This window comes from Plectropomus leopardus, chromosome 22, assembly GCF_008729295.1.
Source record: "Plectropomus leopardus isolate mb chromosome 22, YSFRI_Pleo_2.0, whole genome shotgun sequence".
In the NCBI taxonomy this organism is placed as follows: Eukaryota; Metazoa; Chordata; class Actinopteri; order Perciformes; family Serranidae; genus Plectropomus; species Plectropomus leopardus.
In genome coordinates, this window is record NC_056484.1 from 6536376 (window position 1) to 6552635 (window position 16260).

At 38.2% G+C, this 16260-nt stretch overlaps 1 protein-coding gene across 2 annotated transcripts in view; it reads left to right on the forward strand.

The window, feature by feature from the left end:
- Positions 1-15712, forward strand: part of lhfpl3 (LHFPL tetraspan subfamily member 3) — a 50633-nt gene extending 34921 nt beyond the window's left edge. The window contains exons 2-5 of one of the 2 annotated variants that reach the window (XR_006107050.1): positions 8203-8433; positions 11072-11127; positions 13306-13561; positions 15679-15712. Coding sequence is in view for 1 of the 2 variants with exons in the window: in XM_042511540.1 (XP_042367474.1) it covers positions 8203-8433; positions 11072-11094 (254 nt within the window). In the remaining variant the exon portion in view is untranslated. Of the gene's footprint in view, positions 1-8202; positions 8434-11071; positions 11128-13305; positions 14020-15678 lie in introns of those variants that run through there. The other variant, XM_042511540.1, reaches the window with a different exon arrangement.
- Positions 15713-16260: the final 548 nt, after the last annotated feature.

The following is a 16260-nucleotide window of genomic DNA, read 5'->3' on the forward strand; positions in this document are numbered from 1 at the left end:
TATACATACATATATATGCCTCTATATATATATATATATATATATATATATATATATTCAGGTAGACATACACTTAGGGGTAACTTTGGTATTTTTCAGTTTGGACACTATTATCCAATTTTTTGGTGCCTAAATGACTGATGGCAGCAACATTTTTTGAAACTCGTCCACTATTGAGCATCAGAGCTGCCAGTGGCAAAAAAGGCTCCAATGTAATCACTTGGGGCAATTGTTAATTGTGCACTGTCAGTTTTACCATCACCAAACCCACCAGACTCTATTTGATTAAACAGTCATTTTAGCGTGCATAAAGCCAACGATTTTTTACATTTAAACTGGGTAAATCAAGGGTTTATTTCAACCATACTAGAGTTGGTGATTGTTGGGATAGTGGAGAGTTAAACCAAGACGCCTTTATTTTGTTTCTGATTATTTTGAATCAAGTTTGTTTTATAATGATAAAATTAATAATTATTTAGTCATTTAAAACTCAGCATCAGTTTTCTTGTGCTGCATTCAGACCCCTCTAACAAGCTATTTAGCCCCTTGAAACCTGAGCAAATTGGTTTCTTTTAAAAACATGGGGAAAAGGCAGTGACCAACTTGGCAAGAAATGTCCCACAAATTGCAGAAATCCGTAAAGGGGGACGAAGAAAATGACCTGAAAATTAATTTTGTAATGGGGGAGAATTAGTGAAAAATAATAAAAAACTAGGGAAAAATGTCCAGAAAACTATATTCTTAACCAATATATTTAAAATTCTGGAAAGAATTTTTTAAAAAAAATTTCAGCACATTTTTTCAGGTCATTTCCTTGTTTGTTTTTGTTTTTTACATTACCTTTTTTTGCTTATTTTCAAGTATTTTTTATGTAACTTTTTCCTTATTACTGGCTGTTTTTTTGGGCCATGTTGCTTGTTGTCATCTCATCGTTTTGAGAGAGATCAAAGCAATTTGCTCAGGTTTCAAAAGGTTAACGGCGGTTGGTGAGATTGATGTTTGTGGTTTTAGGACTGTTTCAAGTTGAAAAATACTGAAGTTACCTTTTAAGCTTTTGTGGCATCAGACCTGCAGCGGCTGAAAGCTAAAGCCTGAACCACCAGAGCTCATAAATGGACATTTTAAGACATTCATGTGAGAGTCAGAAAGAAACCTGGTGTCTCCTTTTTGATCCTCTTTCTCTTCGACTCGAGCTCTGTGGGAGATTTAAGATTTGCTGTTGAGACAGCGTGCAGTTCAACTCTTTCTATTAATATTACAGCTGAAAAGCCTGCAGGAGCGGGTTGTTTACACAGGAGAGCTCTGTGTGCACTGTACCAAATCCTCTAATATGAATAAAAGGAAATCCACATTAATATACCATGGAAAAAATGTTGAAAGTTTAGCATTTTGTGAACATGAAAAAACATTTCCTGAAGATCAGAGGAGTCGGAAATTAAAGGCTCAACACATTTTAAGCAGCAGCATTTACACTTAAAAGGGCGGAAACAAATCTGAGGCTTTAAAGGTTTGTTAGAGCTTCACAAAGCATGATAGTAGTAATACTAAGCAGTCCTGTGAATTTAGCAAAAATACTAAAAAGAATTACTAAAAACAGTTTTTTTCACACCAAATTTCTTCATGTGATTTTCAGAGATTAGTTATTTTGGTCACATGGTGTTTAGCCCTGTGTGCAAATCTCTACCCAAATTCTCATATGTTGAAAAGTTTATAAGTGAACATGCTGATGTTTAAAAGTTATAATGTTTAACATATTCTTCTCTTCAGCACTTCAATGTGCTTTACAAAATTAGATTTAAAAAAAGTTGGACTAAATAGGTGGAGTTTAGTTTTAAATTATTAATAAAGTAACAGACAAATTAGAAGTTTGACTTAATGGTTAGTGTTGTAGTCAAGACCATATTTAAGACCAGGACCAAAACCAGAGTTTGCCGAGACCCAGACAAGACCAAGACTTTAAAGGGCCGAGACCGAGACCAAGACCAAAGTAGGGCGAGACCAAGTCAATGTGTATAAACAATTTTCCTCTGATTTCTGAGCAAATACAAGCAAACACCGATAGAAGTTTGATGTCGTCCGTGCCTTGCAGAACTTGCACTCTGACAAGTTTTTTTCTGCAAACTACAAATTACTTGTGTGATTGGCTGGATTTGAAGAAGGATGTTTTACATCCGATCACAGTAATTATGTTCACAAATAAATCTGTTGTGGTCTCAACTTGTCTCGATTAAAACTCGTCAGTCTGCTTTGTCTGAGAATGAGACAAGTCAAAATGCGTTCGATTCCAAGACAAGACAGAGAACCTCTAACTACAACAATCTTGAGTACTACAGAACTACTGATGGTAGTACTGGGGCAATTTTTGCACAAACATTTATGACATTTCGTGTAGTAATTGTTGAGATATTTCAGTTTGGATTGAGTGGTGACATGCAGCTGTCTTTTTCTGTTGTAACTCCAGGGAGTGCAGAATTATTAGGCAAGTTGTATTTTTGAGGATTAATTTTATTATTGAACAACAACCATGTTCTTAATGAACCCAAAAGACTCATTAATACCAAAGCTGCATATTTTTGGAAGTTGGTGTAGGTTTTTTTTTCGTTTTAGCTATTTTAGGAGGATATCTGTGTGTGCAGGTGACTATTACTGTGCATAATTATTAGGCAACTTAACAAAAAACAAATATATACCCATTTCAATGATTTATTTTCACCAGGGAAACCAATATAACAGCTCAACATTCACAAATATACATTTCTGACATTCAAAAACAAATCAGTGACCAATATAGCCACCTTTCTTTGCAAGGACACTCAAAAGCCTGCCATCCATGGATTCTGTCAGTGTTTTGATCTGTTCACGATCAGCATCACGTGCAGCAGCAACCACAGCCTCCCAGACACTGTTCAGAGAGGTGTACTGTTTTCCCTCCTTGTAAATCTCACATTTGATGAGGGACCACAGGTTCTCTATGGGGTTCAGATCAGGTGAACAAGGAGGCCATGTCATGAGTTTTTCTTCTTTTAGACCCTGTGGAGTACTTGGATGCGTGTGATGGAGCATTGTCCTGCATGAAAATCATGATTTTCTTGAAGGATGCGGACTTCTTCCTGTACCACTGCTTGAAGAAGGTGTCTTCCAGAAACTGGCAGTAGGACTGGGAGTTGAGCTTGACTCCATCCTTAACCCAAAAAGGCCCCACAAGCTCATCTTTGATGATACCAGCCCATACCAGTACCCCACCTCCACCTTGCTGGCGTCTGAGTCGGACTGGAGCTCTCTGCCCTTTACCGATCCAGCCACGGGCCCATCCATCTGGCCCATCAAGACTCACTCTCATTTCATCAGTCCATAAAACCTTAGAAAAATCAGTCTTGAGATGTTTCTTGGCCCAGTCTTGACGTTTCAGCTTGTGTGTCTTGTTCAGTGGTGGTCGTTTTTCAGCCTTTCTTACCTTGGCCATGTCTCTGAGTATTGCACACCTTGTGCTTTTGGGCACTCCAGTGATGTTGCAGCTCTGAAATATGGCAAAACTGGTGGCAAGTGGCATCTTGGCAGCTGCACGCTTGACTTTTCTCAGTTCATGGGCAGTTATTTTGCACCTTGGTTTTTCCACACGCTTCTTGCGACCCTGTTGACTATTTTGAATGAAACGCTTGATTGTTCGATGATCACGCTTCAGAAGCTTGGCAATTTTAAGAGTGCTGCATCCCTCTGCAAGATATCTCACTATTTTTGACTTTTCAGAGCCTGTCAAGTCCCTCTTCTGACCCATTTTGCCAAAGGAAAGGAAGTTGCCGAATAATTATGCACACCTGATATAGGGTGTTGATGTCATTAGACCACACCCCTTCTCATTACAGAGATGCACATCACCTGATATGCTTAATTGGTAGTGGGCTTTCGAGCCTATACAGCTTGGAGTAAGACAACATGCATAAAGAGGATGATGTGGTCAAAATACTTTTGCCTAATAATTCTGCACTCACTGTAATGTTGTAGAGTTTGTGTGTGTAATTGTCATTGTCAGGGTGTGACTGTGAGCTGTGCTGATTTGTCACTGTGTATATTTTCATATAAACCCTAGGAAGAATAACTGTTGTACAACAGATGAACTCATAAGAGCTGGAAACTTACCAAATCTTAAAAATTATCCTTGTCCTTGTTGACATTTTTCACTGTTGATACAGAAAACACCAAATGTTTCTTTGTGAATTTCACACATGAAACTCTCGGTTGTTTTCTCACAAGCTTTGTTTTGGTGGCGAGGTGTTTGGCACAGAGCTCAAATTAGGACTCAAAACTGTTGTTTTGTGATCATGGGCTGAGTTTAAAATGGAACTGGAAAAAATTAAAGTTAATCACTGCAGTCTGATTTATGAGATGTACAAACAACAGATGAAATAGAGAAAAAATATGTCTAGTGAGCACTTTCTCTCCATTATGCACCAAATGGAGAACATGTTGTGTCTAATAAAAATAATATAAAGAAAACCAGTGCTGCTTTAAGCAGTTTTTTTCCCCTTTGCTCTAAGAACATTGATCTCCAAACTCAGGAAGGCTGCAGGAAAGTCAATAGACTCAGAGCCTCCTGGGAAATGTAGGCGTCGGATATGGATTAGAGTGCTTTCACATCAATACTGGTTATTATTACAGTAGCTTGTTGCTGCTTTTATTGGTACAACTCTGAGAGGGACGGCTGCTTGTGTTTGACTCATGACTAACAGAAAAACAGACATGACCCAGACACCCATGTGGTCTCTGCTCGTCCTCCGTCTCATTTATAGACTGCATATAAATGTCTCTGTCTCAGCGCTGTACCTCTCACTATCTGCTGTCATTGTGGCGCCACAAAGACGGCGAGAGGGGGGAGCGGGCGAGATAAGAAAGGGGGAAGCGGAGGGAAAGAGGGACACAAGTCCCTGACATTTCCGGAGATTATCCGTTTACTTAATCTGCTGCTGGCTCACCTTAGTGTGCTAACCTGACATACACACACACACACACACACTCTTAAAGTTTCTCTTGTGATGCCCCTGCATGCAGCAATGCAATAGAGAGGCGAAGTCCCTTCCTTTTTATTGTCCCCTGTCTGATAATATTTAGGAAAAAATATGCACGTAGACATTAGACATTTTTTTTTAACTACATATACAATGTTTGTAAATCTAAATGATACATTTTTAAGTCAAGAAAGTCGTTGTTTGTCTTAGTACCATCTGTGTGAAACTGCTCAGTGAACTACATCTCTCTACAGACACGATATACGTCAAGGACATTTTTATTTCAAGCAAAAACAATTAACATTAACTTAAACTGATGTGTTTTATTAGACTTTTTATCTGCCAAAAAAGTGAAAGAACAAGCAAGATCTGTTTGTGTGGGTACATCCCAGTACGAAACACAGAGGCAGCAAAACTTCAGCAAGAGAGCAGGTTATGATGTCACCTACACAACTTTTGGGTGTGTCATCTCTCTTTGCATTTTCAGTCTTATACTTGAACAGTTTTACAACAAACTGCAACTTTTTTGACTTGTGGAATTATTTTAAATCCACAAACATGTGTAATTCATGGTACATTTAAAAAGGGATGAAAAAATGACTCATCTCTCTCCATCGTAATTATTTTTTCCGAAATGAGGTGCCACGGCGGTCCACAAGAAGGGCAGGGAATTTACCTCTCTATGTGACAACTACACTTAAAAGGTACTTCTGTAGTTTTTCAACCTGGACCCTGTTTTCCCATGTGTCAAAGTGACTAATGGGAAAAACAATTTTTGAAATTTGTCCAGTGTTGAGACGAAACCGTCTGCAGTGTCACCAGTTTGGGCACTTGTACACTGTCACTTTGCTTCCACTAAAAGTTATTGTTTTTGCCACTGACAGGCTCAGATAGTTATAATAAGTGTGTGTTAACATTATGGAAAGGATCCCTACAAAAAAAGACCAGCCACAGCCCAAAAAGTGCCATCGCAAAACCCATCAGACTCCATTTAAATAGTGTTTTATCGCTGTAAAACAAACTTCATTTAAGAAACTTTTTACTGGAGTCTTTTCTTTTTGTGCCACTTTAAATTAAAAAATGTTATAAATCAAACGTCATAGTCCTTTGTTCACAACTTTAAGGTTTAAAAAAATGACCGTATTTCACAGTGTCTAATAGCATCATTTGTGCTCTGTATTGGCTCGTTTCAGTTCCTCATTGAAGCTTCATGATGTTGAAATATTGATGCCCAAGATTTCATGTTTTTAGGGCTGCACCATTCCAACAATATAGTCTACGAAATATTTTCGATATCTTTAGAAACTTTGGGATTTCCACTTGAATTGAAATAAAGTTTTGTGAATTTCTGTAAGTCTCTGGTCGACTGAGTAAAACAACCTCTTTCATGACGCAGGCTTTCTGTTAAAGTTATTTTCTCCGAATTTTAGAAGGAGAGTTTCCACTGTAAGCCCCTTTAAAGTCACTCTAATATTACCCTGTAAAACATGTTAATTTATTCTTTATTTAAGTAAAAAGGTCCCATTACGATACAATATCTTCTCTGCCAGGCAGTTCTGGACGTTATCCCGAAGTCTCAACCATCAGACATCCAACTTATTCTGCCTTCTTAAAAACGTCCTCACTCTCATTATCTAAAACTCAAACTGGCCCTCACAGTGACATGAATTAAAACCAAACCTCCGACATTCAGACTGAGCTTTTGTCAGTACTATCAACAAATAAATGCAGACCTTTCAGACCTGTAAATCATCTGATTGCCTCAGCTGACTGTGTGTGAATGTGACAACTGCTGGCAGCAGAAGTGTTGTTAGATGACTCTGCTCTCTAACAGCTCAGTCTGTCATTGTCAGCCGTGCAGCAGACGGCTAATGAAGGCAGCCCGACTCACCACATGGTGCTGTGACATGTTGTAACATATTCTCTCTCTTTCTGTCTCCCTCTTCACCTCTCTGTCCCGTTTCTGCACTGCGGTTATATCCTTTTCTTCTACTGCCTTATCTATTTTTGCCATATTTATGCCTCTGTGCCGGTGATAGCCGTGGCTGAAGGCATTATGTTTACGGGTCTGTCCAACTGTCCGTCCATTTGTCCGCCTACCCGTTCTCGTGAATGTGATATTTCAAGAACACCATGAGGGAATCTCTTCAAATTTGGCACAAACATCCATTTAACTTAAAGGTGAACTGATTTTGGTGGTCAAAGGTCAAGGTCAAAGTCTCTGTGACCTTGTGTGTCTCACTCTTGTGAAAGTGATATCTCAAGATAGCCTTGAGGGAGTTTCTTAAAAGTTGACACAAACGTTAAACTCAAGGATCAGCTGATTAGATTTTGGTGGTCAATGGTCAAGGTCATGGTGACCTTGCATTCATCTCATTCTTGTGAATGCAATATCTCAAAAACACCTTGAGTGAATGTATTCAAATTTGACACAAACATTCACTTGGACTCAGCAATGAGCTGATCACAATTTGGCGTCAAAGGTCAAGGTCACTGTGGCCTTGCATTCATCTCATTGTAATGAACGCGATATCTGATGGTGGCCTTGAGGGAATATGCTCAAATTTGGCACAAACGTTCACTCAGACTGAAGAATGAACTGATCAGAATCAGGTGGTCAAAGGTCAAGGTCACGGTAAACTCATAAAATATGTCCTTGGCTATAATAACTCAAGAACTTATCCACTCAAATTTTACACAAATATCTAATAATAAAGGATATATCAAAGTTCTGACATTTTACATCCAGGAGGTCAAATATCAATTGTGAAAACACTTTTCTGGCCATTATTAAACATCATATCTCAGAAACAGAAGGGACGACATTTGGACGGATATTGAATTGGTGACACTATTCTTGTGTGTCCGCCTTGAAACTGTGCTGATTGCATAGATCCAAGTGTAAGTGCAACTTGGGGGCATAACAGCATGGCAGTACTTCTAGTTTTGCTAATAACTGCTCATAACTCAAGTTCAGATACTCTGCTAATATATCCGCTATAAATTTGCATTTATCGACGATACTTACAAGTGAAATTGTAAATCACCTCCCCAAAGCACACTGTTTTTACACTGTACACCTCGTATCTTGTGCATTTTTATAGCTTTAGAGAGTACCCAACTCCAACATGAAGTCCTCCCTTGGTAGCTAATTAAGCTCTTGAACACTAACTTGTCTCTCTCTCTCCTTCTGATCCAGGTACATGTCTGATCCTGGGCTGCATGATCTACCCGGACGGCTGGGACAGCGACGAGGTGAAGCGCATGTGCGGCGAGCAGACGGACAAGTACACGCTGGGGGCCTGCTCGGTGCGCTGGGCCTACATACTGGCCATCATGGGCATCATGGACGCTCTCATCCTCTCCTTTCTGGCCTTCGTGCTTGGAAACCGTCAGGACAGTCTGATGTCTGAGGAGCTGCTGGGGGACAGTAAGAGGATGATACCTTGATGGCTCAGAGGGCAGACACCAGCAGGGTGATGTTAGACTGCAGGTTGAACTGTTTTTTGGGATAAAGGAGCCGGTCAGGGAGAGAAAGGAGAAACAACAGTACTTTTGTGTACTCAGATCTGAGGCAGTTTTTATGGTCAAACTCCTCAAACCATCTTGCAGATAAATCCCCAAATCTGAAGAGATGGGATTAGGGTGTTCATAATACCAGAATTTTAAACTTCGATAAAAACTATTATAAAAAAACCCAAAACTGGATACCTATATAATAAAACACGGCAAAACAACAAAAAAATGTCCTAGATACACAATATAGGATCAACAACCTGCACACAGTGCTGGTGTAGGAAAAAGTCAGTGAGCACATGGCAGCAGTCACATAGTGGGCTCATTGCTGGAGAAAATGGCTTAAGGTCTACTGATTTTCATTTATTTATTTTATTTATTTATTTATTTTTTTGATAGCTTTGGTACTATCAAATTTATAATGAACAGAGATTGAATTGTTTTAAACACATGGTATCCAAAATCTTAAATCAAACCTAGAAAAGCTTCAATAATGGTGGTACAACAAATGATAAACATATTACTGAATAAGTTATTTAAAATGACAAATTTGTCCCTTAAATTGCTGTTCTTTCAATAATTAACTGACTACTTCCCTTCCTGGGTGTCAAGACTCATCAAGTGGTAACTGGATCAGTATGAAGGGCCACAATTTAATTACTATGACTGGAAATAAGGAAAACTCAAAACCAGAAAGCATTTTTCGCAAACAAATAAGTATTTTTTCCTAACATTTGCTTTCTGTTGGAAAACCAGAAAATGCATGGCAGCCGAAATGTGGCGCAGCTGTGCCGGGTGGAAATGGTGGCAAGTTGTCTGATTTGCGGACAACTTGCCACTCTTACGAAAAACAACAAGAGAAGTGAGAGTCAGAATCAATAACGATATAAAACAGTCAATAAAACAGATTTTTTAAGAACTGTAATTCACAGCAACTACAAGAAATGATTGAGCATACTGTTATATATATGTGCACAAAAATATTAGGCCAATCGGTCCAGTACTTAGCTGCAGACAGACAGATATGCACACTAACACACGCATAACCAAATGCATGATCCCCTCCAGGCTCATGCCTAGCAGAGATAATAATGGACAGTTTTACCAATTCAGGTCTCTGAAAAATTTTCAAACAAATAAGTCTGATCAATGAATATTGCTTTTTGGTTAAACTGCTCATAACCTGTAAATATCTGCAGCCTTTGACAAGTGATCACAAGTAAACACTGCTTAAAGAGTCATAAACCAAAGAACTAATTGATTCAACTAACTTTCTCAGCCTTAGTATTGGCACTCGAGCCCCAAGTTAAGAAAGGAAAGTCCAATAAAAGTCATAATACATTCTTAACCAGATTTGTCGCCATTTCAAAAAAACCCAAAGGCTCATAGTACATTTTGAACATCTTAAAACCCATTTCACAGTAATTCATGGAGCACTTTAACAGGGACAGTTCGGTGCACAGCAACAATGTAAAAGCACTAGTGCAATTACACCTGAAATGAAATTCAGGCTATTTTCAAAACAAAACAAAGCAGGTGCCACTAAACTTATTAAAAAATCCATTTGGACGCTGGCCTGAATGTCTGCTCTGTGTCTGAATTTTATTCCACTTTTGGCTCAAGTCAGAGTGAGTAGTCTGAATACATTAAATTTGTGACACATATCCACACCTCTTTGTGCATAATTGGCCTTTCCATTAAAGCTCTGTGCAATAATGAGACAGCACACATCAGAGATCTGATTCCTGCCTCACATCCCACCAGTAGCTTGAAATTAAAAACTCCTGCGTGCATAATTTCCCGTGCTCACATTATTCATTTCCATACATTAGACGGATGTTATACACCACCTGCTTGCTTCTGTTCCCAATGAGATTTTTCTGTCTTGATTGGGGCGAGGTGACAAGTGCACTCTGACCAAAAGAGAATGATTTGAGTGGCGAGGAAGGCGGCAGGAAGAAGAGGAGAATACAGATGAAGAAGGACAGTGATGAGACACACAGAGAGGGGAAGACGAGTGACTGAGAGGAAGAATGCACCGATAGCAAGGGTTAATTGAAGCCTGGGGATGCTGGACAGAGTCATGAATTACTAATGGCTGTTTACACAGCTTGCTGCCAGCCTGTCTAAATGAATCACAGCCACCCTATCAGCAGGGACACAGTCGCCTGTTAGCTTGTATAAGCAAAAAGACTGGGAGGAAGAAGCCATTATCAAGCCAGAGACCGGAGAGGGAAGGACAAGACAGGGAGGGATAATGAGCCGAGGAAGAGGAGGAGAGAGGAAGGCAGATGTACATGAAATATGAGAATGAAAGTGAAAAGTTGGGGATTCATCAAGCAGTAGATGAAGTTTAAATGGGATGTTTTCTTATCTTGTCACTCAGGAGGATGGATAGTGACACCTGTCCACGAACATCAGAGGGGTGTTTTAATTCATGCCTCCTTTATAAGAGAAGTTTAACACAACACTGCCACCTGCTGGTTAAAAGAATATCAGGGTTATTATTGTATCTTCTCATAATGGACTGGTTTCTCTCTTTGTCCCCACAGAGACTGGCAATAACGCCATATAATATCTGATCATGGTAAAGCATACACACACACAGGTAAGAATCTTATTTTACTGCCACTTTACATCTCAAGGAATAATCACATTATAGATTGATAGATGCTTTGTTGATCCTTATGGAAGTTACTGTATTATTATATATCTATTTTCTTGAAATAATACAACTCACTTTTATCCCCTCAACCCAACCAATCGTCCCACATTTATGAGGGCTGTGTGCACCATTTAAAGGGATGACACATTTGCAATTTTGTTATGCTTACAAAGTGACAAAAAAGTTCTTAAATCTTCAATCTTCTGATGACACGAAAGCAACACATCCTCACACCTAAACGACATAATAGATTGCCAATGATACCCAAAAGCACATATATGACTGTCAATGGTCACAGTTTCAAACACGTGGTAAACACTGTGAGATTTTCTGACTTTGTTTGGTTTGGCATTAAAACAACTCTGTTAAGTGTGGGAAAAGATCATGTTTCAGTGAAAATAAGTAATTTTGTTATGTATGTTCTTTTGCTTTTTGTTTGTTGTTTTTTTACTTTTTAACTTTTGGTTTTACAAAGGACACCAATAGAAGTCTCCTGGGTGAAAGTCCTGTGTTTGCTTGATGCATTTGTTTACCACAACCTCTTTCCTACACAGACTTTTTTGCTTTTTACACTACATCACCTGACTCCTTCCTTTGCTCCCATCACAATTACATAGGCCACTAAAGTTCGCTGCCTAATGATTAATGTAAAAATCCAACACGATTATAAGTCCACCACCACAAGTTAAAAAACATAAATTTGATTTAATTTTTCTTCCAAATTCAACCCGCTTTAGCCCTTTTGAATACAGATTTCCATTTTATTTCCCAGTTTTCAGATTTTAAAAAATTATCTATTTCCATACTAGTTGACTGTTCTGCAATCTTATTATCTGTGTGATAATCTAAGTGCCAATTCAAAGCCTTCTTTTCTCCTATATAATATAAATATAATCCTGGTGGAGCGATATTTATTAAGTTATTTTATCATAACTTTTGCATGAAAAGGTCAACCATGATGTTTACACTGAGTGAAATATTCAAACTCAAGACTACATGTTTTATTATAGCTGCACCACGGCTTTAGTGGAAACATTCTCGATGTCTAATTCATCATTTTATCCACTCTTCCTAGAAATGCAGCCTGATATATTTGGTAACTGGAAAAATTTTAGATCTTCACTGGAATTTTGAATACATTTTTGTATTACTCCATGAGTTTGTAATGACCCACCAAAACATATTTTCCACATGCTCCTCAAGCAATCTGTTATAATCAGTACAAGTATTAAAGGTAGTACTAATTACAATAATGACATTCATCATCAGATAAACGTCCTCATCATGTAATGACATGTATATTTTTTACTTGGCTTAGTATACATAAATCAGTACATAAAATATTGAAACTAAATAACAATAATATTCCAGTAATTATAATCACTTAATGGATTTAGCATATCAAAATTAATTTGTTCTTTATCTGCAAGTGCCTTCCAGCTGGTGCTGTGTTCATGATTTTGTATCAGAGATGCTTATGCATTTTAAGTGAATAATTCCTGTTTTAATACTCAGGGATGTGTTTATCAACTTAAGTATATAAATTGATTTGCACAATAATTGGATGATGTGTGGGGGAGTACATAATGGGGCTCCCACCTACTCCCAATTTTCTAGACAATTTTCAATTAAAAGCACAGAGCTAGAATTACCACGTCATAGTCACAATGACCTTGACCTTTTACCTAAAACGAATTAGTTCATTGTTAAGTCGGAGTAGATGTTTCTGCCAAATTTTAAGAAAATTCCCTCAAAGCCTTTTTGAGCTATCACGTTTATGATAATGAGACAAACGTGGGGTCACAGTGACCTTGACCTTTGATCACCAAAGTCTAATCATTTCATAATTGAAGCCAAATGAAGGTTTTTGGCAAATTAAATTCTCTCAAGGCAATTTTGAGATATTATGGAATAATGGGACAGACAGACAGACAGATGAGCAGTCAGACAAACAATCCAAAAACATAATGCCTCCAACAATGGCTATTCTATAGCATGGCCAGAGCTATGAAAACCAGGTTTTAGGCCATACACTGGCTTTATCAATCAAATATAGTGCAAACCTGTAGAAAAAACAAATCCATCCTGCAGATTCTACTTTACTTTTTTTCTTGCCTGCAGGTATTGCTGCCTAAACGTGATGTAACTTTAGGATCCAGCTTCTCTCTCCTGGTCCAACCTATGGCTGGGATGCAAAGCTGATGTGGGGAAAGAACAGATCGAAGAAGAGGAAGAAGAGGAGGTCTGAAAGACGCCACACAGCCTTGGTGGAGACCAGGATGCCACTTGTCCTCTCTGAAAGCTGCCCTCCTGTAAAATAGCCTTCTCATTCATCCCAAACTGCATATTTTTGCAGGATGAATTCTCAAAAAAGACTGTAAGTTTACCTGTGTTGGTATGTCACTGCGTCATCGTTATCCAAGCTGTTCAAACTGAACTGTTTCTCCGTGTGGATGTAAGGAACGCTGCGCAGGTTCAGCTGGAAAAAATATATATATTAAAAGGACTCTTCTTGTGGTAATTCAGCTCCAGGATACACACCGTGAAGCGACAGCTGCTCAAATCGAATTAAATCAAAACAAATTATACAGACTTTGACCGACACAAATAAGGACTTAACAGACTCGAGGTCAAAGCTGTCAGATCTTCTTTCTTATCAAGTCAACAAACTCCCTGCAAAGGAATTTGGCTTTGACACTGTTTGACCTCTGATTCAAAGGAGAGCAAAGTGAGGGCTGAAGAAAGCGAAAAAACGAACAGAAAAAAAAAATACTGTTTTGTTATAATTAAATGTTTGATGTGATAGAATCAAAGGTAGTAATTAGAGGTTTTACTGGTGACAACTGCAAAAAAAAGATACTAAATGGGAGAAAACATCAATTGTATCAAGTCTATAATCTGTGTTTAGCTATATGTTGATTAGGTCCCTGTACTTTGTCTTGACTTTGAAATGTACACTTTGAACTGTCAAGCTATTGGTCCATTATTAGTGTGTGCCATACAGTATCGTGTAATCTGACAGTATTGTGGAGTACTAACAGGGAGTAAGAAACTGAACAAGGGTTGAAGTTGGATAAGATTGACTCTTTGTATCATTTCGTTGCCTGTCATTCTTCAGTCTCACTGTTAAAATTATGATGAATGATGCTCGACGTGCTATTCTACATTGTTTTCAACACTTTTTTTTTTACATGTCATATTTTGACATTTTTCCACATACCATACTATGTTGTTTTCAGACATGAAATATTTTGACGTTTTTGGTCGTTTGTCATACTACGACGTGACTTGACATGCTATACTATGTTGTTTTCACCTGTTTCTTCGACATGCTATATTATTATGTTTTGGGGCATTATTTCGACATCCTATAATATGACATGTATCGATATGCTATTTTATGTCGTTTTCAGCCCTTTTTTGACGTGTCATATTTTGGCATTTTTCGACACACTATATTGTGTAGTATTTTGTCATTTTTTCGGCGTTATATTATGATGTTTTTAGCTGTTTTTTCAACATGCCATGCTATGATGTGGCTTGAAAAAAAATGTCATAATATGACATGTCGAAAAAAACAGCGTAAAACAAGACAGTAAAGCATGTCGAGACATGTCATATTATAGGATGTTGAAATAATGCCCAAAAACTTAATAATATAGCATGTCGAAAAAATAGCTGAAAACGACATAGTATAGTATATCGAAAAATGTCAAAATATGACATGTCAAAAAATGGGCTGAAAAAAAAAGAAAAGCATGTCGAGACATGTCATAGTATAGCATGTTGAAAAAACGGCCAAAACATGATGATAAAACATGTTTAAAAAAATGGCTGAAAACAACATAGTACAGTATGTCAAAAAATGTCAAATATGACATGTCGAAAACAAGGGCTGAAAACCACATCGTATAGCATTTCGAGACTTGTCATAGTATAGTATGTTGAAAAACTGGCCAAAAAATCATAATGAGATAAGACAGAACTTTAATAATCCCGAAGGAAATTCTTGTGCCAGATTGCTCCAAAGTACAGTAGCAAAAAGAATACACCAACAGAGCATCAAATAAGTGAAAATAAAATACAATATAAGTGTCTAAAAAGAATGTTTAAAAGTAGAAAGTAATATTGCACATGGAATTTAAAAATGTACATAAACATAAGTACTATTACATACTATTACATGGTAAGTAATATACCAGTTTCCTGATGGGTTCATTGAGTCTGACTGCAGAAGATGACGCTGGCCACCACTAATGACAGAACATCTGCAGCATGGTTCTGCAGACATTGACAGACCTGAGTCTCATGAGAAAATACAAGCGGCTCTGACCTTTGTTGTACACGGCATCTGTTAATCCAGTCTTTCAGTGCAGTCCAGTTTATTGTCTATATGTCCACCACTGATCCGTTGATGGTGACCGGGTTCAGACGGGTACTTTGTTTCCTAAAGTTCACCATCAACTCCTTTGTCTTTGTGGCGTTGAATTGCAGGCGGTTTAGTCTACACCACTCCACAAACCTGTCCACCACTCCTTTGTAATGAGCGTCCTGACCCCAGCTGATGCAGCCCAAGAAGGCAGAGATGTCCGAAAGCTTCTGCAGGTGGCAGGACCGTGAGTAGAATCTGAAGTCCGAGGTCAAGTCAAGTCAACTTTATTTGTATAGCACATTTCATACATACATTTCATATCTAAGAGATTTAGGATTGTCTTGAAAGTTTAATTTCTTTATGAGAGCGTTTAAGTGCATTTTTAAAGATCTCGAGGTGGACCAGCAGCTGGACGTTCAGCCTTCCTGCAGGCTCTCCTCGGTACTTGTACTCTAACCCCGTTTCTCCATGGAGCCCTTGGTTTTGCAGATACCTTTTTTGTTTTTTTCAGGTGCAATGTTGTCAATAATTTGACCAACAACACAGGTAAAATTATTCGCCATCAAATCACATGATGCTGTGTTGGGGGGAGCCATGTCAGCATACTAACTGATAAACATGTCAATTGCATTTTCAGGGATAAAACGCTTATTGATGGTTCTGACTGCATCGTCATCGACAGACCCTTTGAGATAACCAGGTCA